The 26,752-nt window shown below is 44.3% G+C and overlaps 1 protein-coding gene across 6 annotated transcripts in view; it reads left to right on the top strand.

The window, feature by feature from the left end:
• Positions 1-19,395, top strand: part of VRK1 (VRK serine/threonine kinase 1) — an 81,737-nt gene extending 62,342 nt beyond the window's left edge. For 4 of the 6 annotated variants that reach the window (XM_062181423.1, XM_062181425.1, XM_062181420.1 and 1 more), the window contains 3 exons: positions 706-884; positions 12,542-12,632; positions 13,770-13,876. In XM_062181423.1, coding sequence (XP_062037407.1) covers positions 706-884; positions 12,542-12,632; positions 13,770-13,861 — 362 coding nt within the window. In that variant the 3' untranslated portion in view covers positions 13,862-13,876. Of the gene's footprint in view, positions 1-705; positions 885-12,541; positions 12,633-13,769; positions 13,877-18,503 lie in introns of those variants that run through there. The other 2 variants (XM_062181424.1, XM_062181422.1) reach the window with 2 other exon arrangements.
• The last annotated feature ends 7,357 nt before the right edge of the window (positions 19,396-26,752 follow it).

The following is a 26,752-nucleotide window of genomic DNA, read 5'->3' as shown; positions in this document are numbered from 1 at the left end:
AGAGAGGGAAAACGGCAGGGAGTTAGGCTTTGTTGGGATTGGAGATGATGACACACATCAAGGACCTGTGTACGAGGCAGTGGAGCCAAGTCTAGGGCTGAGAAAGTGGAAAGGGATTTGTTGATGTCAACAGGTGTTGACTTTGACTACCAGGCTTTTTATGGTGTGGTTCTGCCTCAGTGTCCAATAAACCTGTTAGCATTCAGAAGCCGATTTTTCTTCATGGGAAGACCTTGTTTGTCTTGCTTTTTTCTTTGTTAACCTGTTTTGGGTGTGTTTTATTTCTCATTTACACAAAAAATCTAGCCATGTGCCATGCAACTAGTGGCTTCTATAGCAAAAAAAAAAAAAAAAAAAAAATGGATTTACTTTCATAATTATTCTAGGCCCTTTTTATTTTTTATAGTTTTAAATGACTATTTTTAATGCATATTTAAATTTTAATTATGTATTCTGTCTTATTGTTGCTCTGAATTACTAAAATGTTTTTACATTTTATCTCAAAATAATTTTCTTTGACTTTGATAATTCCTGAATTCAAAAGCATATTATTCATTGAAATGATTTTAAAAAATTATGTCTCAACAAGATGTTGTAAATTTCCATCCTAATCTGATTATATCTGTGAATAATTTTCTTAGGAGAAGAAAATAAATATTTTGGATTTGTGATTAAAATTTATAATAAAATGATTTATTCTTTTAGGTGAAATTGCTAAATACTTGGAAACAGTGAAATTACTGGGCTATACTGAAAAACCTCTTTATCAAAATTTACGAGATATTCTTCTGCAAGGACTAAAAGCTATAGGAAGTAAGGATGATGGCAAACTGGACCTCAGTGTTGTGGAGAATGGAGATTTGAAAGCGAAGACAGTGACGAAGGTGAATTTTGTTACTAAATTACCCTTTTGGCTTATTGTGATTATAACCACAACAGGTCCTGATTTTAGTTCGCTGAGCAGTATCCGTGAAGTGAGTGACAGACTGCTGGCGGTTACTGTGTGGAGCATCTCCTCTGTGAGAACAGAACGTGTGGAGGGCTTGCAGGAAAACGCGTGTTGATGTGTGTCTTAGGTCCAGCAGCTGGTCACCACGTTCCTAAGTGACTTTAATTTGGAGTGCTGGGATCTGGCAGAAGGGTTTTGATGGGGCACGGAGTTAGTAATTTATATGTTCTTTTTTTCCCAGGTTGCCCCTTAGAGTTTTACTTGTTCCTTGGTTTTTCCTTGTTTGTGCTGTGGCCGAAGTGTTTCACCATTAGAGAATGGCCTTGTTGTGTGATGTACTTACCATTTTAACACACAGAATGTTCCATACAAAGTGTCTGCATACAAGGGTTTCCATTATTTGGAGGGAAATGTTAAGAAATAATAAACTTAAGGTAGAAATACTTTGTGAACATGTAAAGAGCTCCTGATACCATTTAAAGTTAGATTTGCAGGTATGCATTAGCTTGTTGATTTACTTTTGGTTGCTTTTAATAATTAACTTATTGATAAGCTTTCTGATTTCCTCTGTAATCTGAAATTATTTAATAAAACATATTAGCTGTTTTTATATGGGAGGGAGAGGCTACTTTCTGAAGAAAAATATTTTTATATTACCATTTCTACTGTCATTAACTCTGTAAATTCCAGTAAATTTCTTTGGAAATCTCATATTCCACGCCATAAGAAAAATAACTAAAAAGTGTTTTTCCCTCTCTGAAATCAGAGGCATACTAAATGGTTTTCTAAAGTCTTCAACTTACAGAGGAGATAGGGGTTTCAGAATTAGATCATGAGTTGCACTTCCTTTGTAGAATCTGAAATCACAGGTCTGTCTGAATTGCATGTGCTTCGTTTCTGTGGCCTGCAAGTTTGCTGAATCCATGTCCAGGTTTGAAACGAAGACAGTGACGTGGAAGACTGAGTGGGATTTTTCAGAAAAGTAGCAAACGTCCTGTTGCATCCATGTGTAAATAAAGAGTAGGACAGATCCCCTGTGTTGGGGTTTATAGCTGGCTGCTTTCATGTTGTTGTCTGATATTTGACTGCCTGAGAGGTGAGGTCTCTTCTGCAGTGAGAACTTTTCTAGAGCAATTCCCTCCTTTGCACGTCTCTGTTGTTGGTGCCTGTCTGCTGGGGGGGAATGTGGTCCCTGCAGCCTGGCTGGCTCGACAGCCGAGCAGGTCGGTCTGCTGCAGAGCTCAGGCCTGCGACCTCAGTACCCAAGTACTCCTTGGGAACTTCCGAGGCCTGGAAAGCCCTGTTGGATCCTCCCCTGCAGGCATAAAGCTTCAGTGGGGGTGGGACTGAATGAACCAGGTTGAACTAGTAGGAGATTTGATTTGTGAGTTTACTGTGTTTTGTGTACTCATTTCTGACAGAGAGCTGTTTGGTTTTTAGCAAGGTGTAAATTCATGTGCCCCCTCCCCTCCTTTTTTTTGTTGTGGTTGCCAAGAAGCTTAGGACAAAATATGAGGCTTCTAAATGTGATGCTTAATCTTGTAAACTCTGTTAATGCTGATAATTATCATATTCTCTTTCCCTTTGTTACAGTTTTTTAAACTATGAAGTGTATGTATTTTGTATTTATCAAGCTCAGCTCTTTTGGAAATGGATAGGCTTAATCAGTTCAATGTATATTTCTCCTTATATTCCTAAGAGATACCTTTTATGATTGAAAGAAATTGATCAGCCATGAAATGAAGCAAGGTTACTATTCATTTTTTGGTAGCCATGCTTGACTAAGGTGTAATATATTTGGAAACGAAAGTAAGATAGGAATTTACCTACATGGAAATATCTACAGTCCAGCGGCCAGAGTTTCGCTGGAAGCACAGAATGTTGGTATATTATAAGGTTAGCTAGCAAAGAGGCCAAGTGTACATCTGCCCTTAAAAAGTACAGAGCCGGAAGTTTTCCTTGTTGATTAGAACTGAACACTTTCGCTTCCATCCAGCAGTATAGTGCATTCAGTGCAGTAGCTGTTGGATTCAGTGTATTTTGTTAAATTAACTTTCAACAGTTATGTATAAATAAGGTCTGATTTATGTACCTGATCTAACCTTGATCTCTGGGGCTACAGAGATCAATAACATGTAGGTCTGTCCTGAAAGAATTCTTCCCTGTCCCTTCGGGGTTAAGAATAGCTTCATTTACTAGAAAGAGCTTTGCCAAGTTAAAAGGACATTAATACTTCCATTGGCTATTTTTTTCTAGAGTTGCCTGCCCAAGTCAACAAAAAGTGCTGTTGATTGGAGTCTCCCGGGTCTTGTTCCTGGGGTAGGTCTGTAGCTTGGTCCCACCAAGCCTTCAGACAGTAGACTGTGGCTCCCTCTGAGTGATGTACACACACCCTTCATTCCTTCTCCCCTTGTTACTGCCTAATTTTTATGTGTTCCTCTTTAGCTATGTTAGTTGGCTTTTGCAGAGTTTCTTTGGAAAATCACTAACCATTGTTAAATAAATCCTTGCTGGCCTTTAGCCTGGTGCGGGATACCAGGAGCTGAGGCAGCACTGCCGATGAGCTGCCTGCCGCTTGCTGCCCCAGCAGGCAGCTTCCTCCTCTTGAGCTGATCACTCTCCTGGCCTGTGGTTTAAGTCCCTGCCCCCACGTACCCTCCACATTCAGTGGAAATGTGTTTTCAGCGTCACACAGTAGTAATAGCTATTTTAATTATCTAAATTTAAATTGTTGACGTTGAAACATTTTTGGTTTCTAAAGGGTTGACCATTTCTGTATTGAAGTGGATTCAGTGTTTACTGGCAATTTTTTCCATTAGTTCCATTATTGAGTTACTTATTTTGAACCTCTTTGACTGAATTTTGTCAACTTTAAGTGATAGTATTACATATATACAGAACCATGCACAGATCAGTGTGGGTGTGAACTTTACAAAGTGAACATGTGAATTTAAATGGTACCTACATCAAGATATGGATTGTTACCAGAATTGGTTTTGCCATTTCTTGTTTTTTTCTTTTATCAATTTTAATGTATTTATTTGAGAGACATAGACAGCTATCGCCATTCGCTGATTCACTCTCCCAGGTGCTCACAACGACCCAGGCCGGGCCAGGCTGAAGCTAGGAGTCGAGAACACAGTTGTCTGTCCTGGCCGGCGGGGACCCAAGCAGTAGAGGGAAGCTGCGCCTGAAAGTGGAGCCAGGACTTGGGCCCAGGCACTCTCAGTAGTTTTCTCATTTCTTTTTTTAATTTATAGGAATGTCGTCATATGTTATATAATTTTGTATCTTTTTATTCAGTTGTATGTCTCTAGGTTTACAGGCTGTTGCATGTAACAAAATGTTCATGTTTTTCATTGCTGTATGGTACTCCATTATAGTACTCCAATTGCTGTATGGTCTCCATTATGATTTACCATAGTGATGGACACTTGAATTGTTTCTAAGTTTTGACAATTACAATAATGCTGTTTAAAAACATTCCTGGCCGGCGCTGTGGCTTAACAGGCTAATCCTCCGCCTTGTGGCGCCGGTACACCAGGTTCTAGTCCCGGTTGGGGCGCCGGATTCTATCCCGGTTGCCCCTCTTCCAGGCCAGCTCTCTGCTATGGCCCGGGAAGGCAGTGGAGGATGGCCCAAGTGCTTGGGCCCTGCACCCGCATGGGAGACCAGGAGAAGCACCTGGCTCCTGGCTTCGGATCGGCACGATGCGCCGGCCGCAGCGGCCATTGGAGGGTGAACCAACGGCAAAAAGGAAGACCTTTCTCTCTCTCTCTCTCTCTTACTCTCACTCTCCACTCTGCCTGTTAAAAAACAAACAAACAAAAAAACCATTCCTACGGTTTCTTCTGGGAAGCGTTTTTTCCAGGTTGAGTGTATCACAGTGGAGTTGGTGAAGCCCAGGGGTTACATGTTTTTAGCTTTAGCCAAGCAGTTTGCCAGAGCTGCTGTCTTTATTCTCATCAGCAGCTTAGGAGAGTTCCTTTTACTCGCTGACACTAGCCATCGCATGATTTTTAGTTTTACCTTTTTGGTGGATGTTTACAGATTTTTATTTTTATTTTTTTATGGTTTTAATTTAACCTCTGTGATAGGTGTTGAGTTTGAACAGCTTTTTGTATGCCCACTGGCCTTGATTATCAATTTTTGTGACATGCATGTCAATGTTCTTTGGTCCATTAAAAAATGGAGTTGTCAGCATCTTTTTGTTTTGCCAGAGCTGAGTACTTTGTTTCTATTGTCCCCAAAATGTTTCCAAACACATTTTAACTATTTGCAGTGTAAACGTTTGGATTAGTTAGGATCTGTGTCTTTTTCCTGCCTGAATAAACCCTACCCACGTCCTGTGTTGTAGTCACCTGGGATTTTGTAGTTTTCTTGCTGTGCTGTGTTGTTAGTCATTTAGAGTTCGTCATCACCTGATATTTTTTTTTTCTTTCTTTTTTTTTTTTTTGACAGGCAGAGTGGACAGTGAGAGAGAGAGACAGAGAGAAAGGTCTTCCTTTTGCCGTTGGTTCACCCTCCAATGGCCGCCGCGGTAGCGCGCTGCGGCCGGCGCACCGCGCTGTTCTGATGGCAGGAGCCAGGTGCTTCTCCTGGTCTCCCATGGGGTGCAGGGCCCAAGGACTTGGGCCATCCTCCACTGCACTCCCTGGCCACAGCAGAGAGCTGGCCTGGAAGAGGGGCAACCGGGACAGGATCGGTGCCCCAACCGGGACTAGAACCCGGTGTGCCAGCGCCGCAAGGCGGAGGACTAGCCTGTTGAGCCACGGCGCCGGCCATCACCTGATATTTTTGTTACCGCTTTTTTTTTCTTGGATTGATTTTCAAGAGGATATGCTCAAATGATTTTTTTAGAGAACTTGATTGGTAAACTTGTTGAAACTGGAAAGTCAAAAATGTCTGTTGTGCTCGTGTTGAACAGTATTGTGGCTGTTGGTGATTTCTCAATTTGAAGACGCTGCTTTGGTGCTAGACAATTCTGCAGATTTTTGTGTCTTGTTAGAGCTCTGATTTCTCCACGCTTGAAGCGTCTTGGTTTTTTGTTTTGTTCTGGCGTTCTGCATTTCATCGCGGTGTGTGTGTTGTTTTGTTTTTCCTTTTATTCTTCCTTGTCCTAGGCAGACCCTCTTTATAACACATTTTATTCTTGTTTTATTGGTGTGATGGTCTCTTAAGTCTCTCTGAAAATAGTTGATTATGATAATTTTTTAAACATTAACTCTTTTGAAATAGGAATTATGCCTGTTTGAGCTTAGTGTCTTTTTGCTTCTGTGGTTTTCCTTAGATTTTTGCCAGCCTCCATCATCTGTTTATATTTTCTCATCCTTAGTGGGAAGGCTTATTTACCTGTTTGTTAGTTTAATATAGTGTTCACTACAAAGTTTACTTCTAGTGATTTCAGGGGAGGAGCGAGACATGTGGCCAGAGAGCTTCTTTTCTGAGTAGTGGGACTTCCTCTCCAGGTCCTGTTTTTAAAAAAAAAAATATGTATTTATTTATTTAAAAACAGAATATCAGAGGTGGGAAGGAGAGAGAGACCAAGATGGAGCTCAATCTTCCATCTACTAGTTCACTCCTCAAATGGCTGCAACAGCTGGGTCTGTGCCAGGCTGAAGCCAGGAGCCAAGAACCTTGATCCTGGTCTCCCACATAGGTGACAGGGGCCCACATATGTGAGCCAGGAGCATTAGCCGGGAGGTGATCAGAAATGGCGTATCCTGTGCTCTGACCAGCACTCTGGTGTGGAGTGCACATGCCAGCCTGCTGTACCTCAGACTGGTATCTTAGTTCCTTTGTCTAGTCTGGAAGGACATTCCAACTGGGTTGTTTATTAGTGTGATCACCTGGGATCTTTTAACCATCTCACTACTTGGGCCGCACCTCAGACAAATTCAGTTAGAAGCTATGGTGTGGAACCCAGGCCACAGGATTTTTATAAAGCTTCCTAGGTGATTTCATTGAGCAGGCACAGTTGAGAGCCTCTGCAAATCAAAATGTGAGTGTCTGAATTCTAGCTTATACACAGAAAATCGCCCTTGTGCAAAAAGGCATAGCAGATATTGGGAATTTCTAGACCTTGAATACGATTAGTCAGCCCTATGCCCAGTTTGGGCCTGCCTCTTTTTTTTTTTTTTTTTTTACGTTTTTTTTTTTTTTAAACGTTTGAAAGGCAGAAAGCAAGTGAGTGTGTACAACAGCATGCTTGCACTCCCATTCACTGGTCGGCACTATGAGTGCCCATGTGGCTGGGGTTGGAGCTGGGCCAGGGCCAGGCTGAAGCCGGGAGCCAAGACTTCAGTCCAGTGCTTCCCTGAGTCCACATTGTGGCGAAGCTGGAGCCAGGGATTGAATCCCAGCGACACCTGTGAAGGATACGGGCCTCTCACTCAGTGTCCTCGCACTGTGCCGGCTGCCTGCCCCGGTGCCTCGTTTTGATCTGTAGACAGCGATGCGCTTGTGCCCTGTTTTGATGTTTGTATATGCAAGTACCTTGCAGTAAGAGATACAGAGGGAACTTGACATCATGTAAATGCCTTGGATTGTGCCCAGGGAACTGTTGTTGAAGTCACGAAAGGACATGGTTGGCAAGATGCGCTCAGGATGGAGAGCAAAAAGGACAGTGTTAGATCAAGGGGCCGTTTTTCTCTGATGGCATGACTGGGTCTTAGGGAATGTTAAACATTTCTGTGCCTTTTTTTTTTTAAAGATTTATTTTATTTATTTGAAAGAGTTACAGAGAGAGGTAGAGACAGAGAGAGAGGTCTTCCATCCCCTGGTTCACTCCCCAGATGGCCCCAATGGCTGGAGCTGCACCAATCTGAAGCCAGGAGCCAGGACCTTCCCCCGGGTCCCCAATGTGGGTGCAGGGCCCCAAGGACTTGGGCCATCTTCCACTGCTTTTCCAGGCTATAGCAGAGAGCTAGATCGGAAGTGGAACAGCCAGGACTAGAGCCGGTTCCCATATGGGATGCCAGCACCTCAGGCCAGGGCTTTAACCCGCTGTGCCACCGTGCCGGCCCCTGTGCCTTTCTTTTTAATAAAAAACTCTTTCTTACATGCATGTAAGATTCCTTGAGTTGTACTTTGTCTTCCTGCCTCCAGAGTAGGCAGCTAAAAGTATTGACAGGAGAAAGATAACAGATAGCAACCACAGCAAAACCAAAATCAACCATTAACTATGGTTAACCGAGAAGCTGTGCGCGTGCCATGTGTACGTATGGATTGATACTTCATAGAATGAAATTCCACTTAAATACGTGTCCAGGGTAATCATTTAGGGAACACAAAAAGGGTTTACATACAGACTGACACTTGTAGGACCTGAACGTGTATATGTGTTGAATGTTTTTATAAAAGCCTAGATTGCGCATGCTTTATTTGATAGTGCATGTGCTCACCTTGAGAACCAAGTGTGGGACAGTGCCACATCCACAGCAGATGGTTAGTGAGCACGCTGAGTCGGAGGGCAGGGCTGCCGTGGGAGGGAATCGTGTTCCTCCTTCTTACCATCGTCTTCATCTCCTACCGTTCTAATGTGCGTTCTTCAGTGCGTTCCAGCAGGCTGTTTTCAGAATCTTCAGATTCATCTGTCCCTCTAAGTGACTTATTCATGTCCTAATCCACTGCCCGTCTTTTCTTTTCCTTCTAATTATGTCTGATCTTTTCTTAAAATAGATCTGTAATTGCTTGATGCCCACTCAAACATTGCAGTTTTTTAGGAACTTAAGGTAAGACACTAAACCATCTGTTTATCCCTAGATATTTTTGGGTAAAACACCATGCTGAGCTCAGCAAGGATCAGGAAAATGAGGAAAACCATGGTCCTTGCTGTCAGAGAGCCTATAAGTAGGCATGGATTTCAAAATTGTTTGCACCAAAATAAAAATATCTTTAATTCCATTTTTCTATGAATTTTTAAAAGCTCCTCGTAGTAGGAGAGAACTAGGAGTTAAAGATGTAGTAGTAGACCTACACAAAGCCTGTATTACAGGTCACGTAAGACAGCTGGGCCTGCTGCTGCAGCCTGAGGAGCGCACGGGGAGGCAGTGTGGTTCAGTGGAGGAAGCGGCCGCGGGCCCAGAGCTGAGGTCTGGCTTTGTACCATCGTTGGAGAGGAGCCCCGAGCTCATCTTCTTTGGTGTCGTTCTGTCCCCAGCTTCAGTTTTCCTGTCAAGAGAGTGGAATTTTAACTAAGTCTAGTTTTGTGAATGTTGAGAAGAGCATATTTGTTTCTTTGCCTTCATAGATGTTTCTTGTCTGTTTTTGATGTCTTACTAGTAGCTATTTTTAAGGAGTGTGATAGTAATTTGTGAACTGTACATTGGCACAGTGACTGCCAGTGGCTTTAATAAATAAAACAAGATTGATCGATTAGGCCCATACAAGTCTTTGTAGCTAGAACTCTTTATTCTTGGGCACACGCACAGGACCAAGCATTGAACATTTTAGGCTGTGCGTTCTGAGTGTTTGTAGTAAATCTGTGAGCTTTGTTGGTGAGTGGGATGGGGGCAGAGCAGCATTGGCTGAAGACCCATCGCCTGTGGCCGTGAGTGAGTTGGCCTGGCTTTTCTGAGATGCCCATGGCCCCATCTAGAGACCATCTTTCCATGCTTGACTAGGGAAGCATCGATCTTCTTCTTCTTTTTTTTTTTTTTTTTTTTTTTTGCCTCCGAAAATTTTTATTCTCTTTTCTACTGAAAGAGCCATGAGTCTGTAACTGGTCTTCAGTCGGTCTTTAGACTGTTAGTTAAATTATCAGCCCAAATGCATCTGGCCAGTTTGTCTTCCTGTCTCTACACTGGGGGTGAGAAGCTGCTAATGAGCTGCGTTTCAGAGTGGCGTGCCTGCGTACTTCGGAAATGCCACGTGCGGTGTGTGTGTTGATGCCCTTTGAGATGGAGTAGTCTTTTGAAGATGCTTTAGCTGTGCTGGATTAAAAGGAAGCCACACTCTCCGTTTATTTTATGGTATTCTTGTGTGTGTTGTACAGGGTTTTGGTTTCATTTGTAAACACAGACTTGTAAACCTGTGAGACCCTGTGTAGGTGTGACAGAACCAGAGACCGGCATAGTCACTGTTCATGGGGAGCAGTGTGCGCACTCTGGGAAGCCTCGGGGTGTGGGCCGTGGCCGAGTGCCGTGTGTGGAGACGTGGAGAAGACACTGGTGGCCAGTGTTTGAAACTGTACCCACTGCCCTACAAGAGGGATACAGTCTCATAGTGCGAAGTCTGAAGGTTCTGTTCTGTTTCATCTTTCATCTTTCATCTTGGTGGTCTGTTGACCATTGGCCGTGTCTGTCCACAATGCGTGTATTAGCAAAGTTGTGCTGAGGCGAAGTGTGGATTAATCACAGTTCAGTGCTTTACCGGGTGCATACTGCCTAAAGCCCAGGTGTTTCTTTTCTTGGTTAAATACTGTCTGATTTTCATTTCTGTGTAATTTACCTGCACGGAGATTAAGAAAGCTCTTTTTTATTAAATAAGCTTGAAAACAAGATGACTGCACTGGGTTCTTTGGGTAGAATGTATTGGATAGCTCCCTTTATAATGAGCATTTAAAAATCTGCCCTCCAAAAACTGGAAAATGCATTCTCTCCTGTATGGAAAGCAATGTAGTACTGAAATATTCCTCCTTAATTTTGGTCTGAGCGAACAAAAGTGTCTGTGTTTATTCCTGCCTAATGCATCACGGATCTGCTGACATGCTAACCTTGGAGTCTTGGCTGGCGTTAATCAGGCCTGCGCACCGGCAGGAAAGATGTACCTAATGCACTCCATCAGTGCAGTTTGCATATGGAAGTTCTCACAGGGGAGCTGCCCTGTGCCAGCTGAGGGTTACCTGCCCACTGCAGTTATTGTATGTAATTATCGAACCAATCTGTTCAGCCCAGCAGGGTTTAGATGGTAATCATGAAGCGACACTTTGGAGAAGAAAGATGTGAGGCACTCTCCCCTCTCTCCTCAGCCATGTGAAGTCACAGCCATTTTGAAGAGCAGTACCTCCATGTGCAAATCTGCTAGACGGATGCCTTTTGAAGCTTTGTGAGGTTTCCTCAAGGTGTTATTTTTACATAGGGGAAGCCTTTTCTTTAGGATCATGTGGCTGTCTCTGAATTCTAGTCTTTCCATTCCCACCGTAAGCATGTTTGGAAACAGTGGAATTAGTTGTAACACATAGGTAATAGCAGTTTTGACCACTTTGTTTTTGAGGTAACGTGGCTTGAATAGAGTTCAGCTCTCCTAGGCAGCTCTTTGGAACAAAACCAACCCACGGTTGCCATTAGGACAAAGAACATTGTCCTAGCAGCTTCACACAAAGTGGCCTGCAGCAAAGAACTTTCTCAGGTAGAAATTTCAGTTATCACCAGTTGTTAGGAAATACACAGGGACATTCTGTCACGTTGTGAGTCTGGCCTTTGGGAGTATCAGATGGCTTCCTATCAATACAGACTTAGTGTAGGCGACCTGCCGATGCTTTGAATTAGAATTTGGATTTTAGCACACTTCAGTTTGAAGCTATATGAGATAAAGTTATTATGAAAAATAGAAACTAGGAGAGAGGTCTGAGAGATGGTGGGATTTCCAAACTATTTTAGGAGAGCTTCACAGTACTCATTTCCAATAAGATTTATTTAAACTTTTAATAAAAACTATCTCGAAAGAGAAACATTATTAGCAATTTGCCATTCCTGACTCATGAGTAGAATTTTACTACCAGTGTTACATGGTCTGCCCATTGATGTAATATATGAAGTAAGCATGTATTTTTCTATTTACCAAGTAGCTACCCTCCCTGCACGCTCTCAGCCTCCTTGTGAAATGGAGAGAATATGGTTCATTGGCCCGAGTGAGTGGTGACAGCATGTTTGTAAAACGTGGTTTTCAAAGAGTTTTTGAAAAATCAGCCTGGAGAACGAGCAGAGCCTTGAGTCGTGGGCTCGAGCCGGGGAGCAGGCCAGGCGTGTGCTGTCTGTCCGCTCCCTTCCCCCCGGGGGAGCCACTGTCCTGACCTGTAAGTGCTCTGGATTTTGGCACACCACGTCTTCACGTTCATGTACGGGGGCTGCTTCATAGAGAGTGGGAGGTGCCTGTTGTGAAAAACGCTACTCCCGGATTCAAAGAAAATTTGAGTCAAACACCTTTTAGTTGCATTTTCCCACAAATGTTTTGAGATTTTTTTTTTAAGATTTTGTTTATTTACTTGGGATGTAGAGTTACAGACAGAGAGGAAGAGATAGAGAGAAAGGAAATCCATCCTCTGGGCACTCCCCAGTGAACGGCTGGAGCTGGGCCAATCCGCCACCAGGAGCTTCTTCCGGGTTCCCACATGGGTGTAGGGGCCCAAATACTTGTACCATCTTCTACTGCTCTCCCAGGCCATAACAGAGAGCTGAATTGGAAGAGGAGCAGCTGGGACATGAACCGGTACCCATAGGGGATGCTGGTGCCATAAGTAGAGGCTTAGCCCACTGTGCCAGGCTGGTCCCATGTTTTGAGATTCTTGTGTATATACTAATATATGATGAATTTGTATATTTGTGTATCTGACTGTCCGACCATCTTTCTCTTTTCGATGTTATGTGTAAGAAGAGAAAGAAAGAAAAGGAAGAAAGCACAGCTTCTAGTGTTGAAGATATGGAGTGCTCAAGCGCGCAGATGGAGGGGACCGTGCAAACCCGTAAGTCGCTTAGCTTCCTTCACCGTGGACAGAGACTCCACTTCCTCCCGCTGGGGGAGGGGTTGGTCGTTGACACCACAGCGTGTTGCTGTCTTTGTAGAACATCCTGCCAGGTTTTCCGTCTGTACAGGGTGTGTCGCAGTGTCTCGGACACACACATCACTGCCGCTGGCCTTTCCTAGTCATCGTGACGTTGAGACTGAGCAGCTGTGCTTGTCTGCAGATCTGGAGCCTGCGACGCTGAGCATTTAGATGACAGCTGTTTGAAAGGGTTGGAGGTGGAGCCTCTCAGGTCTTCCTCACCCTGATGCACACAGCTCTGGGAACACCAGGGAAAGTCAGGAGTCAGGTGGCTTCCCCTGTGCTGGCTGCACCTGCCGTGCCATGCTCCACTCCCCTGGTTGCCTGGTGTTTCCCGTAAAGTCTGCCCGCTCTTCTTTCACCCAGCAAGGTAGGCAGGAAGGAATTAAAGTGTCACATCATCACTTTGCAAAGCACTTGAAACAAAAAGCAAAGTGTGCAGTTAATTTCTTCTTGGCTTGTAAACTGATGCTGACGAAACTCCCGGTAACGGAGTCATTCTGGAGATGTTACAAGCAGAAGCAACTGCAAAGGGCAAAATTGGGTTAGCCTTTGGTCAAGTATGTTTAATAAGTGACCAGTTAACGTTCTGGGTGTCACTGGAGATGATTTACTTGACTCAGTGGAGAGAGATTTAAAAAAATCAAAAATTTCTCATATCTCTCTGCCTTTTGTGTGTATTTATTATTTCACTGGTCCTGACATACTTAATTTCTGATGAAAACGTTTCTTTGGTAAAACTTTGATTGTAACATCAGTGTCCTGTCGAGTCAGGCCAGTGATGGGTTTACTTCCCTTTGATGGTGGCACTGGGTGGAAGTCTCAGAGAGAGTCATCTTCTGTGATTTTGTTAACATTTTACTCATTTGGATGATGTGTAGAGCATCTCTGGGTTTGTGTGCGTGCACCCAGGAGAGTTGAAGTGTGTGGACAGGGTGTGTGTAGCGTCACTCTGGAGGCCAGAGGTTTGGAAGTGGCCCCGCTTTTTTCCCCGTGGTCTTCCATTCGCTACTGTTCTTTCCCCCTCCTCCCCTGTCTTGTTCATTTTGTTATTAGGAAGTGAGGAGTCCCAAGGAGCCGTGCATGGAAGCATGTCTCAGCCAGAGGCTGGCAGCAGCAGCCATGACAGTGAGTGGGAACAAAATTAAGGGGCATTTTTAAAGACAGAGTAATAGTCTTACTTTGAAAAAGAAATTCCTTAAATTGTACAACTGGCACTTTGACTTCAGGGAAGGTCCGCCGTGTTCTAGTAACACTGACACCTGTTCAGTCCAGGGTGGCCCCCCGGGTAGGTGAGAAGGCGCTCATCGTTACCAGACTTTGCCTCATGAGCACCAAGCACGTTTGTTTTGATATGTAAATGATTTTTTAAAGATTTATTTATTTATTTGAAAGGCAGAGTTACAAAGAGGCAGGGGCAGAGAGAGAGAGAGCTTTTATCCGCTGGTTCACTCCCCAGATGACTGCGATGGCCAGTCCGAAGCCAGGAGCCAGGAGCTTCTTCCGGGCCATTTTCTCCTGCTTTCCCAGGCCAAAGCAGAGAGCTGGATCAAAGTGGAGCCCCCAGACTTGAACTGGTGCCCACATTGGACGCCAGCACCGAGAGTGGCAGCTTTACCCCTGCGCCACAGCTCCTGCCTCTGCCCTAAAGTTTTCATGTGAAGTCCTCATACTGATGGCTTTTCCCATGGAAAATATATATTCATATTTTCATTATTCTGTTAATGAGAATTGACTCATAATTTTTTTTAAAAAATGTTTATCTTCATCTGTTTGAAAGGCAGAGCAATGCAGTTAGGGAAGAAGATCTTCCATCCATTGATATACTTTTCAAATGCCCACAACCTCCCAGCGAGGGGCAGGGCAAAGCCAGGAGCCTGGGACTCCATCTGGGTTTGACATGGGTAGCAGGGCCCCAAGGGTTGAAGCCATCATTGCTGCCTTCCAGGATGCAGTACGGGAAGCTGGGTAGGAAACAGCAGCCGTCGGACACGGGACGTGGGTGCCCACGTGGGATTTAACCCCCTGCCTCGTGACGCCCGCCCCAATTCATAGATAACCTACGCAGGACAAGTCAGGGGTTTTTTGACATAACTTTTCTAGAAGATAAAGAATAATCAAATTTTCCTTTATTCACATAAACTCCTAATTGGATTTCTTAGATGCTTTTTATTTTCCCATTGCAGTTCATTTTTTTCCCTCCGAAGTACAAGGCTAATTAAGATATTATACTATCAAAATATTCATAAATGAGAGATTACACGAGGTGGTAAAATGTTACTTCTAGCAAAAAAGGAAAGGGTTCACGTAGATGCAGGTAGATGTAACTATTTATATTCGTCAATTTAACTTACAGGAGAAGACATGTTATTCAATTTGATTTTTTTAATTTTTAAGAAATATATAATCCCGTGAATTCTGTGTTTTAGGGCTTTGAGATTTTATGTCATAAATGTGTTTCAAGAATGGTTACCTCTAACAGCAGCTTTAGAAATGTCAGTTTCTTCATTAACAATTTTATTTTCAAACACAATTTATGGTTTACAATATGGTAAGAGATTTTTCTCACTGTGTGATCTTTCAGAATGCTGTGCCGAGCAAAATGGGAGCAGCTTTCCTTTAATATCTATTTAGACCATTTTAAAAACGTGTATAATTTTCTTGATACACCTAAGCTCATTTTGAATAGTTGGGGGTCTATTGTGTAAGAACACATTCTGAAAGCTTTCAAAATGTGTATTGTGTAGGTTTTCTCAAAGAAAGAGAGGGGGTGATGGGGTGGTTTTCAAGAAGAACAGAGGCCTCTAATCCTTTTATTTTTATGCAAGGCATAATTTTTACCAATTGAGAAAATTTGGTTATTTGCTGCAAGTAATTTTTCCCCTCACAAAATGATAAGCCTTTAAAAAAAATGCATATTCTGGCATTTCAAAACCATGCAATATTTCAGAATCACACTAAAAATTAGTTAATGTGGCCATGATATTTATGGCTGAGTGTGCTTTGTCTGTCCTGCTCGTGAGTGGAGGCTGCTCTTGCTGGTGGTACTTGTGGAGTATGTTGGGTTTGGGGCCATTCCGAGGGTCCCTTAGGGAAAGCATGACTGGTCATGAAACAGTTATTTTAAAGGACACCCTGAAGAGAAATTTCTCCCCTGTGTTTTTCCTTCTGCGTTATAAATCATAGAAAAGTATTTCCAACTTAAATGCATTATTTTTGAAGCATCAGATTTTACACGTTAGTCTTGTGATTGAACTAATAGTAGTATATTATGAACATGGTTATATTTTAAATTAAAGAGAAAAGAAGATGGATTTTTTTTTTTTTTGTCTTCAACAACCATAATTGACCGCTGGGGAAAATAGTGAGTGAATACATAGAGCAGAGTCTGCAGGGGCTCAGTCCTGATTGTGTAACACATCCCACAGCACAGTTGAAGGAGAGACTTTGAATCTCGATGGAAAGTGATAATTTACATTACTAATTTGAGTAAAATGTCGAATTAGGGTATCAGTGAGAACAGTACCATTTTAATATGGCTCTATCATTTTAGAGTAGTATCCTTATAATGTGGCTTTAGATTTAATAACTGTTAAAAAGGAGCTGTTGTGTAGTATTTTTTTTTTTAAGATTTATTTTTATTTATTTGAAAGAGTTACAGAGAGAGGTAGAGCCAGAGGGAGAGAGGTCTTCCATTCCGATGGTTCACTCCCCAAATGACCACAATAGCCAGAGCTGAGCTGATCTGAAGCCAGGAGACAGGAACTTCTTCAGGTCTCCCACACAGGTGCAGGACTCAAAGACTTGGGCCACCTTCTGCTTTCCCAGGCCATAGCAGAGAGCTGGATCGGAAGAGGAGCAGTTGGGACTCGAACCGGCGCCCAAATGGGATGCTGGTGCTGCAGGCTGGGGTGTTAACTTGTGGTGCCACAGTGCCGGCCCCCTGTGGTGTAGTATTGATAATTGACTTTGATTTTGTGATATCTCATGATGCTAATCTGAGGATCAGAGCATAGTCAGTTTTCTCTGCAGAATCAATTGTAAAATTCTTGAAGTTTAAACCTAAAAATCTGCACGATGTCCTAAATATAAAATTATGTTCCAAAATCTGAGGAAAAAACTGAGAATTTTGAATCAGCCATAACGTATAGTCTTGTAAGTGGCAGGGGGAAAAAGATAGTCATGTAAGTTTAAAATTCGCCTTAATTGAACTGTGTGGCGGTTGAATTGGGACTATAACTTGAAGACATAAAAAGGGTTAGTTTTAAAATGCTCTTCCAGTTAAGTAAGTAACTAAACCCATTATCAGAAAGCCTTTAAAATCTCTTTATTACTACACATGTGTGGTGGAAATTTTGTAGTAAATTCAAAGAACCTTTTGCACTTTTTAGGAAAGAAGTGTTGACCTCTGTTGCTTGGTGCATCTCAGTCTATTAGGGGCCGGTGCTGACCTGGCCAAGTGACACAGGAGGCGGTAAGAAATGGCCACACTTCTCAGCCAGCGCCAGGTGGCCCGATCAGGCTGAGGCGGTCACGGCTGACGCGGCTGTTCTGTTGGAGACACAGGGTCGTTGGTGGGAAAAACGTCCTTCGTCAGGCAGAGCTTCCACACTGCCAGTGGAGAATCACTGGTAGAGGCCAACCCAGAGGTGATGCCTTTTTTTGTTTTTTGGTGTTTTTTTTAAGTTTTAAAATTTATTTTGAAAGAGTTACCGAGAGAGGGGGAGCGACAGAGAGAAAGATCTCCCATCTGCTGGTTCACTCTCCAAATGGCCACATCAGCTGGGGCCGGGCCGAGCTGAAGCTGGGAGCCCAGAGCTGCTTCCAGGTCTCCTACGTGGTTGCAGGGGCCCAAGTCCTTGGGCCCTCCTCTGCTGCTTTCCCAGGAGCATTAGCAGAGAGCTGGATCGGAAGAAGAGCAGTTGGGACATTGACTGGTGCCAGTCTGGGATGCTGACCCTGCAGGCGGAGCCTTGGCCTCAGGAATTTACCTGTTAGGCTTGTTTTTGTTATCAGTCTCTTTCTGCTAGGATATAAATGTCCAAAGCCTGGACATTGGTCTTGTTTTATGATATATAGCAAGTGCCTAGAAAAATGCACGTGGTAGATTTTCAATAAATAAATATTTGTAGAGTAAACGAATGAGTGAAAAACCACGTCACGTGGGGTGCCAGCATCGGGGTGATGCCTTTCAAAGAGGCTCTCAGGACCTGTGTAATGTTGAATGATAAAGACTGTCCAGGTTAGCGCAGCCCAGTGCTCTCTAACCTGTGTGGGGTAGCGGGCTTTCAGAAGCGGCTCACTTGGTATGCACCTCCTGGCCTTTTACAGTGTGTGTAAGCACATAGCTTTCGTGTGCATGTGGAATTTCATGGCTTCCTCTGCGGAGTGCAGCCTTCTCTGTTTGCTGTCACTTACATGGGGGTGGGGTGGGGTGGGTGGGGTTGGGGGTGGTCATGTATTACATTTTACAGTAGACATTTTGGGGAGAAATAGTTCAGTACCAGTGTGACCTGCGTATGTTCTTACCAATGAAGAGTTCTTACATGGGCTTAGACTGGGAGGCAGGCTTTAATATATTTGCTGATATATTTAAAAATTGACACGATTTCCTAAGATTTTGCTGGGAACTAATAGTTGTACTTCTGTGAGTAAACTCCGTCTCTGCAAACCCGTCAGAGTCCATTTGAGTTTTAAATATTGATAACTGTATCTAGGGACGTTTGCTTCTACTCTTTGCCTCTGTAAGTTAGTGACTGACGGTTTACATTTCTCTGCTTTCTCTTCAAGGTTCAAGGAGGAGGAGAGCGCAGCAGTAACTCAGATGCGTGAACCAGCTTTGCGTCCTTTCCACGTGCTTGTTTCTCCTTTCCTGTGTTAAGTGTTTTGTTTTCATGTGAGTCTTGTGAGAGTGATAGTTACATGGTATTGTCTTTGAAAAACATAAACTTTTTTACTAAAATGAATGTGAAATTTATTAAAGGCTAATTTATGCAATCTGAAGACCATCAGCTCTGCTCTCTAAGCGGTCTCACGCTGTATGTGTTTGGGAGTTTGGAGCACATGGAAGGAAGATTACTACGATTGTGCTTCTCTGGTCATTGTGCACTTCCCAGAGGGCATGAAAATGCTTGAGTCTTCAGCTTTGAGGAGGCGCAAGACTTAAAATAAAGGTCTCTTGCTTGATACAGATATACAATTTATTGTGACCTCGAAGTGTGGTTTGTACTGATTTAACATTTATTAAGCACCTCTGGTGTGCACTGTTTGTACAGGAAAGCAGCACTTTTAAAGTTTTAGAAATGAGAAATTTTAAGTTGTGGAATTTTTTTAGTTGCCTTAGGAACAAAAACTTGGAATTTTAGTATATTCATCGAGTTTCAAGATAACGTTCCTCAAAACTTTGCTAGAGAGATTGGGCTGTGTTTCCTAACGGGTGGTACACTGTACTATTTGCAATATGCACCATGTTTTTATGTGGGATGTGGACACCATTTCAGTTAAGTATTTAAAATATAGCGAGCACCTTGAACTAATGATGTAACTACTGCTTAGGACTAAACTATTACTAAATAGGTAGTTCAGGTATTAAAAAACAAAAGTTGACTTAAAGAAAATATCAAGTATTTTCTTAAAATGCACAGGTAGAATGTGGACATAGCCAGAATTGGCAAGGCTGTGCTGAGAACACAGACTGAGACGTGGGGGCTGGAGGGCGGGGGCTCTGATGTGGATATTTAGCTGTCACGAGCTCTCATCACTGTGTTGGGCAGCTGCTAAGAAGTACAACGCAGACCTGCACACTTTGCTCTGAAGGTTGGGCTTCTGACGCCGCCTCGGGTGCCGGGCTTTGCGTCTTCGTGGAACAGAGAGTGAGGCTTTGGACAGAGATGCTGGCTTTCCATGGAGTGTTGGATTTCAGTGCTCATCAGTGTTGTGGTCCCAAGTTTATTTGTAACACCTCAGTCAACTCACAAGTTCTGTTTTAAACACAGTGATGCTTAAAATAGGACAAAATGTGTGTGCTGTATCTTTGTGTATATGCCTTAGCCTTTTTTATTTTTCAAAACACAAAAACATAGCAAAACCTGTTGGTTAAATATTAAGAAAACAAATATTCCCTCACATATTGTTTGAAACAAGTGCTGGCATTTTCTTGAATGTTACTGCATTGGCAGGGCTGCAGGAATTAATGAGAACTACTGGCCGCGGTAGCCAGTGGGTCTCAGCTGTGTCCCTTTTCTGCTCTGCTTGTAGTCTCAGCTCGCACCTGGGTTCTTGAAGCTCGGGGAGAGCTGCTGCCTTGTCATCCGGTTATGCTTTTTTCCCCTCGCCCTTTTCGGTTCTGTGTTGTTTTTATTTTCATTCCAGTGCCTGAGTGGGCTGGATGTCCCAGGCGTAGTGCAGGCCTCACAGCCCAGCTTGGTTTCCTGATGTGTTCTCGGCACCTTTCCTCCTGCCCTCTGCTGTTCACATAGGTCGTCGGGGAGCTGAGGAAACGTTGGTTGAGTATCCACAGCCGTGCCAGGCTCGTGTCCTTAACACAGCCAGGCTTACGCAGGCTCTGCATTTTCTAGAAAACAACCAAGAAATCTTTGGGCACTAACTAAGCCCTGAAGTAAAAATAGTAACTTCTGGGTGTTGGCGGTGGTCTCCACAGACAATACACAGGTCAGTTATAAAGCCACATTTTTTTAAATTAGTAAATCATCAGGTTGTATAAAGAGCCCATTGCAAAGCAGTAAATGAGTGATGGAAATAGAAGTAATTTATGTGTGCTTGTGTGTAACTGCACATACATAATCATTCTATGCCTACTTTTTTTTTTTTTTTTTAAAGATTTATTTATTTACTAGAGAGGTAGAGAGAGAAAGATAGGGGTCTTCCATCTCCTGATTTACTCCCCAAATGGCTGCAATGGCCAGGGCTGGGCCTATCTGAAGCCAGGAGCCCCTGGGGCTTCTTCTGGGTCTCCCATGTGGGTGCAGGACTTGGGCCATCTTCCACTGCTTTCCCAGGCCATAAGAGAGCTGAATCAGAAGTGGAGCAGCCAGGACTTGAACTGGCACTCATGGATGCCAGCACTGTAGGCAGCGGCTCCTACACCGACTCTTTAAAATCCCATTTTTAGGCGCTGGTGCTGTGGCATAGCAGGTAAAGCCACCACTTGTAATGCCAGCATCCCATATGGATGCTGGTTCATGGCCTGCCTGCTCCACTTCCGATCCAGCTTCCTGCTAATGGCCTAGGAAAAGCAGTGGAAGATGGCCCAAGTGCTTGACACCCATGTGAGAGACCAGGAATAAGCTACTGGCTTTGGCCTGGCCTAGCCCAAGCTGTTGTGACCATCTGGGAAGTGAACTATCAGATGGAAGATTCTCTCTCTCTCTCTGTAACTCTTTCAAATAAATAAATTTTTTTAATAAAATCCCATATTTTTAGTGGGCTTTATTCTTTGGATTAACAAGGTATAATCGTAATGCTTGATAATTGTAGCAAATTTAGATCCTACAGAGACGTGTCACAAGACAAACTAGCCATAATACTACCAGCTGCAGGAACCGGGTCTCCATCCTTTGTCTTCCTGTGTTTTGTGTGTATTTTGATCTTTACATTGTTGAACTTTATATGAAGCTTTATATTTTGCATTTAAAAGCTAGCATTAAATACTTAACATGTTAATTACAGATCCTTCACTAATATAATTTTTATGTTTTATAATGTTTTTTCTAATGGCTCTATGATACTTATTTTTTTAAGATTTTATTTATTTGAGAGGTAGAGTTACAGAGAGAGGGAGAGACAGAGAGAAAGGTCTTCTATGTGCTGGTTCACTCTGCAAATGACTGTAATGGCTGGAGCTGGGCCAGTGAAGCCAGGAGCAAGGAGCTTCTTCTGGGTCTCCCACACGGGTGCAGGGGCCCAAGGGCTTGGGCCATCTTCCGTTGCGTTCCCAGGCGTATTGGCAGGGAGCTGGATCTGAACAAGAGCAGCCAGGACGTGAACCAGCACCTGTATGGGAAGCCAGCACCACAGGCGGTGGCTTTACCTGCTGCGCCACCGCACCGGGCCTCTGTGATACGTTTACGATCACTTCTCTGATAGTGCTGTTTCCGGCACAGGGATGTCACAGACAGTGCTGCTGAGCGAGATGGGCAGGAGCATTTCCTTAGAGTGTCTGAGGGAGCTTCTGTTGGGTCAGAGACTGAAATGAGAAGTTAGTAATGCAAATGATGAGATTACTTTGCCAAAAGTCTGTCAGTTGACGCCATGCCCAGTGGATACGTGGGGGTGCCTCATCCTGCAGACAGCGAGCTGAATGTGTCCCTGGGAAGTCCAGGGGGTGGCGTTTGGGGGCGGGGCCTCTGGGAGCCAGCTAGGGCATGAGGGCGGAGCCCAGGTGAAGGGATCAGCGTCTGCACACCTGGAGCATCTGCCAGTGCTTGATCTTGGGCCCTGCAGCCTCCAGAGCTGTGGGAAAGGACCTGGTGAAGCCGCCCGTCTGTTGTTACTGCAGCCTGAGCTGAGACGTTAGGTGATGTCTTTATAATTTGGAAAGGGAAGTTATCATTGAAGCGGGGGGGTGGGGGGAGCCAGGAGCTGGGCACTCACTGCAGCTGCCCATGTGGCCGTCAGGGACCTGATTACTTGAGCCGTCACCGCTGCCTCCCGGGATCCTTGTTAGCAGGAAGCCGGAGCCAGAGCTGGGAATGGAGCCCAGGACTCTGACATGGGACATGGTGTTCTCACCAGCATCGTAGCCCTGCCAAGGTGCAGTGTTTCTGGGCCTGAGTGACGAGTTCTAATCAGCCATTCCCTCTGTGGATCTGTGCTGTTTGTATAGTGGGGCCCTGAGTGACTTCGACATCAGCTGTTCCCATGGTAGATCTGTGTGCTGTTTGTATAGTTAGGCCTGCCCCCTCCTTTGTTATGTTTGTTTCTGACTTTATTTTTTAATGGAGATCTATTTGTAATTTTTATAAAATTTAGTTTTTATGATTTCAATCTACTGATTTTTTTCATTTTTTTCTGCTGGTTTAAAATACTGTCTATACAGAAATCAGAAATATTTATGACTTTATCGAGGCCTTTTTTTTTTTTAAGATTTATTTTATTTATTTGAAAGAGTTACAGAGAGAGGGAGAGAGAGAGTGGTCTTCCATACGCTGGTTCACTCCCCAAATGGCTGCAACGGCCAGAGCTGCACCAATCCGAAGCCAGGAGCTTCCTCCAGGTTTCCCATGTGGGTGCAGGGTCCCAAAGACTTGGGCCATCCTCCACTGCTTTCCCAGGCCACAGCAGAGAGCTGGATCGGAAGTGGAGCAGACGGGACTCGAACCGGCGCCTACATGGCATGGCAGTGCTTCAGGCCAGGGCTTTAACCCACTGCACCACAGCACCAGCCCCAGCCTTTTGTTTTAATGGTTCTAAATTTGCAATCCATGTGGAATTGGCTTTGGTGTCAATGACTCTCCCGTGAGGTAAGGATCACAAGGCATTTCCCCAAACAGCTACTCAGTGGCTCCAATACCATTTGTTACATAAAACACCTCTCCCACCCTCCTGTGTGCCACGTTAAGTTCTTAGACTGTGGTCTGTGTCTGCACTGTCATTTGATGTCATCAGTGTGTTCTTTGTCAGCACCATACTGATTGAATTCATGCCATTTTAGTTATTAGTTCTTGTGGCCCAATCCACACTAACAAATCAAAATGAAAGAAAAAATCACTTATGATATCACCACTACAAAAATGAAACTCTTGTCCTCTGGCTGTGTTCTTTTGAGTCTTGTTTTCATGTGTTCGTAATTCTTCATAGTTCTAACAGCTGCATGGATAAAAGTTTATACTATTTTTAAAGTTCCAGGAATTATTCCTTAAGCCTCATTTATTTATTTATTTATTTTCATTTTTATTTTATTTTTTTTAACTTTTATTTAATGAATATAAATTTCCAGTGTACAGCTTATGGATTACAATGGCTTCCCCCTCCCATAACTTCCCTCCTAACCACAACCCTCCCCTCTCCCTCTCCCCTTCCATTCACATCAAGATTTATTTTCAATTCTCTTTATATACAGAAAATCAATTTAGTATATATTAAGTAAAGATTTCAACAGTTTGCACCCACATAGAAACACAAAGTGAAATATACTGTCTGAGTACTAGTTATAGCATTAAATCAAAATGTACAGCACATTAAGGACAGAGATCCCACATGAGGAGCAAGTGCACAGTGACTCCTGTTGTTGACCCAACAAATTGACACTCTAGTTTATGGCGCCAGTAACCACCCTAGGCTCCCGTCATGAGTTGCCAAGGCTATGGAAGCCTTTCAGGTTCGCTGACTCTGATCATATTTAGACAAGGTCATAAAAGACAGGGTGAGGATAGTAACCAATGATCCTAAGAGTGGCATTAACCAGGTCTGAACAATTATACAGCATTAAGTGGGGAAGAGGACCATCAGTACACACAGGTTGGGAGTAGAGCCATTGGTGGTAGAGTAGAGGTTATGATTACAAAGGAATGAGGCCCAAGTGCGCTAGACAGGGCCTCATTCCTTTGTAAGCCTCTCATTTATTAAGCTCTGCTGATACAGAAATGCAAGACACTCTACAGAGTGAATGTTGTAGAAGGCTTTTCTATGGAAGTCTAGCCCCGTGCACTCTGTCACTCATTCTGTAGGGCATGCCCTTGACCCTTGACCCTAGACAACTCTCACTTGGTGTGTGGGTGTACAGATAACTGCATGACAGCTTCGCTATAAAGGATGTGTTTATACAGAGTTTGCTTTTGAGGTGGTAGTAGTGTTTTGCAAGAACAGCATTCCTGAGTTCAGCCCTTTGGTTTGTCGTGAAGTGGCCTGTAAAAGTCCTCTGGTGAACAAACTCGGGTTTTATTTATGAACCGCTGCAAAAGAGCTTCAACAAGCCTTTCCTGTTTGAAGCTGGGGACGCGTCAGAAGTGTGAGGGGGTGGTCTGTGGCAGTCAGCGAGCCGAGTGACTGCAGGGGATGGGGCGGCGCCAAGGCTGACATTGCTTCCTTTCTGGAGGAGGCGCTGTGTAAAGTGGGCACCTCACAACGCCCGGGTGCGCCTCTGCTTGCACATAGAACCTTGCCATGGTTAATATGCTCTGACCTGATGCAGAAATCAAGAGAACGAAATGCATCGTGGCCCTCAGCGTGGCCCATGCACGCTCCCCAACTCCTCCCACCGTAAGATACCAACTTGTGGGAGAACTCGTGTGGGAGGAGAGCGCCTGAAGGGGCTGCAGTCCCAGGTGGGAAGTCACCTGAGCTGGGGAACAGGGCAGAGTCATCCCCTGCCGGTGCCCAAACCTTGTTTTCTTGTCTTTGTTAGCTGTTGGAGAACATGGTCGGTGCATATCCCAATCCGCTGAAAATTGTCCTTGCGAAGGAATGTGACCTGGGCCCAGAGTGCGTCCCCTCCCATCTCAGTCTTCTGGCCCAAAAATCCTTGGCAGATATTTTAAAACTGTGTTAATCCACCTCATCGTGTATGGTTAAAGAAGGTCATTTAGACATTTCTTACGACGTGCACATAGTTGCAGTGGCTTTTTTCCTTGCATTTTTAATGTTCCTAAGAAGGCAAAGAAAGAAACCGTATTCCAGGTGGTGCAGTCCCCAAAGAAGCCTGCTGTGCCAGGCAAGTGTTCCGGTAGCAGAGGTGGCTGGAGTTACATCAGAAACGTCCCTGCGGAGGTCAGAGAAGCCGCCTGCAAACGCACACTTGGCGGTCGAGAATCCAGACACCTGCTGTTCCCGGTGAACTGTGCCGCACACACAGGAGGTGGGTGGGAGGGGCCGGGCGGAGGAGCAGCGGTGAGAATGCCTGATCGTCCGGGGCAAAATGGAGAGGAAACACGGAACTTGTAACGATGGATGGAGGGTTTTCATTTTTGTCGGTGTTATTGTTGATATCCCTATTTGCATGTGAAGTCCCGAACACAAAAGAAGCTGCATTTACTGCTCTTTCTGACTCCAGTTGTGTGTAAATATTGGAAAACAGCAGGGCCCTGCGTGCCGGGAGTCACTTGAGCAGTGCCACACAGACGAGTGTCCTCACCGGTGCTGCAGTCACACTCCCCAGCTCTCCTGCTGTTTCTAATCTGTGCGCACAGCCGTGAAAAACCCGCACTGACATTTTCAGGCCCGGCGGGGGGCCACTTGACGAGGGAATGTTCAAGACCCCAGTCCCTCGGATTCAAAGTGGCCAGCGCACAAGATAAGTCTTCACAGGAGAGCGAGCCTGCACTTGGGCGGATGCCCTAATGAGGGTGTCTGTGATGAGGAAAGAAGTGGAGCAGGGCTCCCCCCTCCGCGGCCAACTTTTTAGCAGTCAGATATTTATTGTTGCCTTTTTTAGACCTACAGATCTGCAGGGAGAGTCTCCGAGAGGGAGGGGCGCCCGCCTCCTCCCACCCCGCCTGGCCAGCCCCTGCTCCGGCGGCACGGGCACCCTCCCCAGGAAGAGAGCCTCTACCCAGCGACTCTCAATAAAAGTAAAATCGAACCCGCGGCACTGCCGTGTGAAACAGGGTCACTTGCTCTCTGGCGCGAGCCTGACAGACTCCGCTCCCCGTTTTGTCCCAGTGAGCTGCCAGATTTGTACGCCATAATACCAGTAATGCAATTAGGTTTGCTGCACATTGTCTGGTTGACTTCGCTGTTAAGAGTCTCTTTCCCTATGGGAATAAGACTAGACAGACTGTCATTTGCTATTACTAATTCTGCTTAGCATTATCACTGAAGCTTTTTTTTTTTTTTTTGTAATTAGCTATCTTAGTTGGCTCTTAAATTTTAATAGCCAATTGAAGCTACGTTTTAGCCAAGTTCCATATCTAAATTGCATTCAGTCCATTAACAAAGTTGGTTAAAAGGCTATTACCGCAAAAGCCAATATATGGTGGTTCGCACTTAGATGGCTGCAGCAGCCGCAGTGCCAGGCTCCCCGAGTTTTCTAAAGGAACTCGGTCCCCCGGAGCGGGGGGACACGTGAGGTGGACGCACGCAGC

The sequence above is a fragment of the Lepus europaeus genome, chromosome 22 (genome assembly GCF_033115175.1).
Source record: "Lepus europaeus isolate LE1 chromosome 22, mLepTim1.pri, whole genome shotgun sequence".
In the NCBI taxonomy this organism is placed as follows: Eukaryota; Metazoa; Chordata; class Mammalia; order Lagomorpha; family Leporidae; genus Lepus; species Lepus europaeus.
This window is presented reverse-complemented; position numbering and strand designations above follow the sequence as displayed.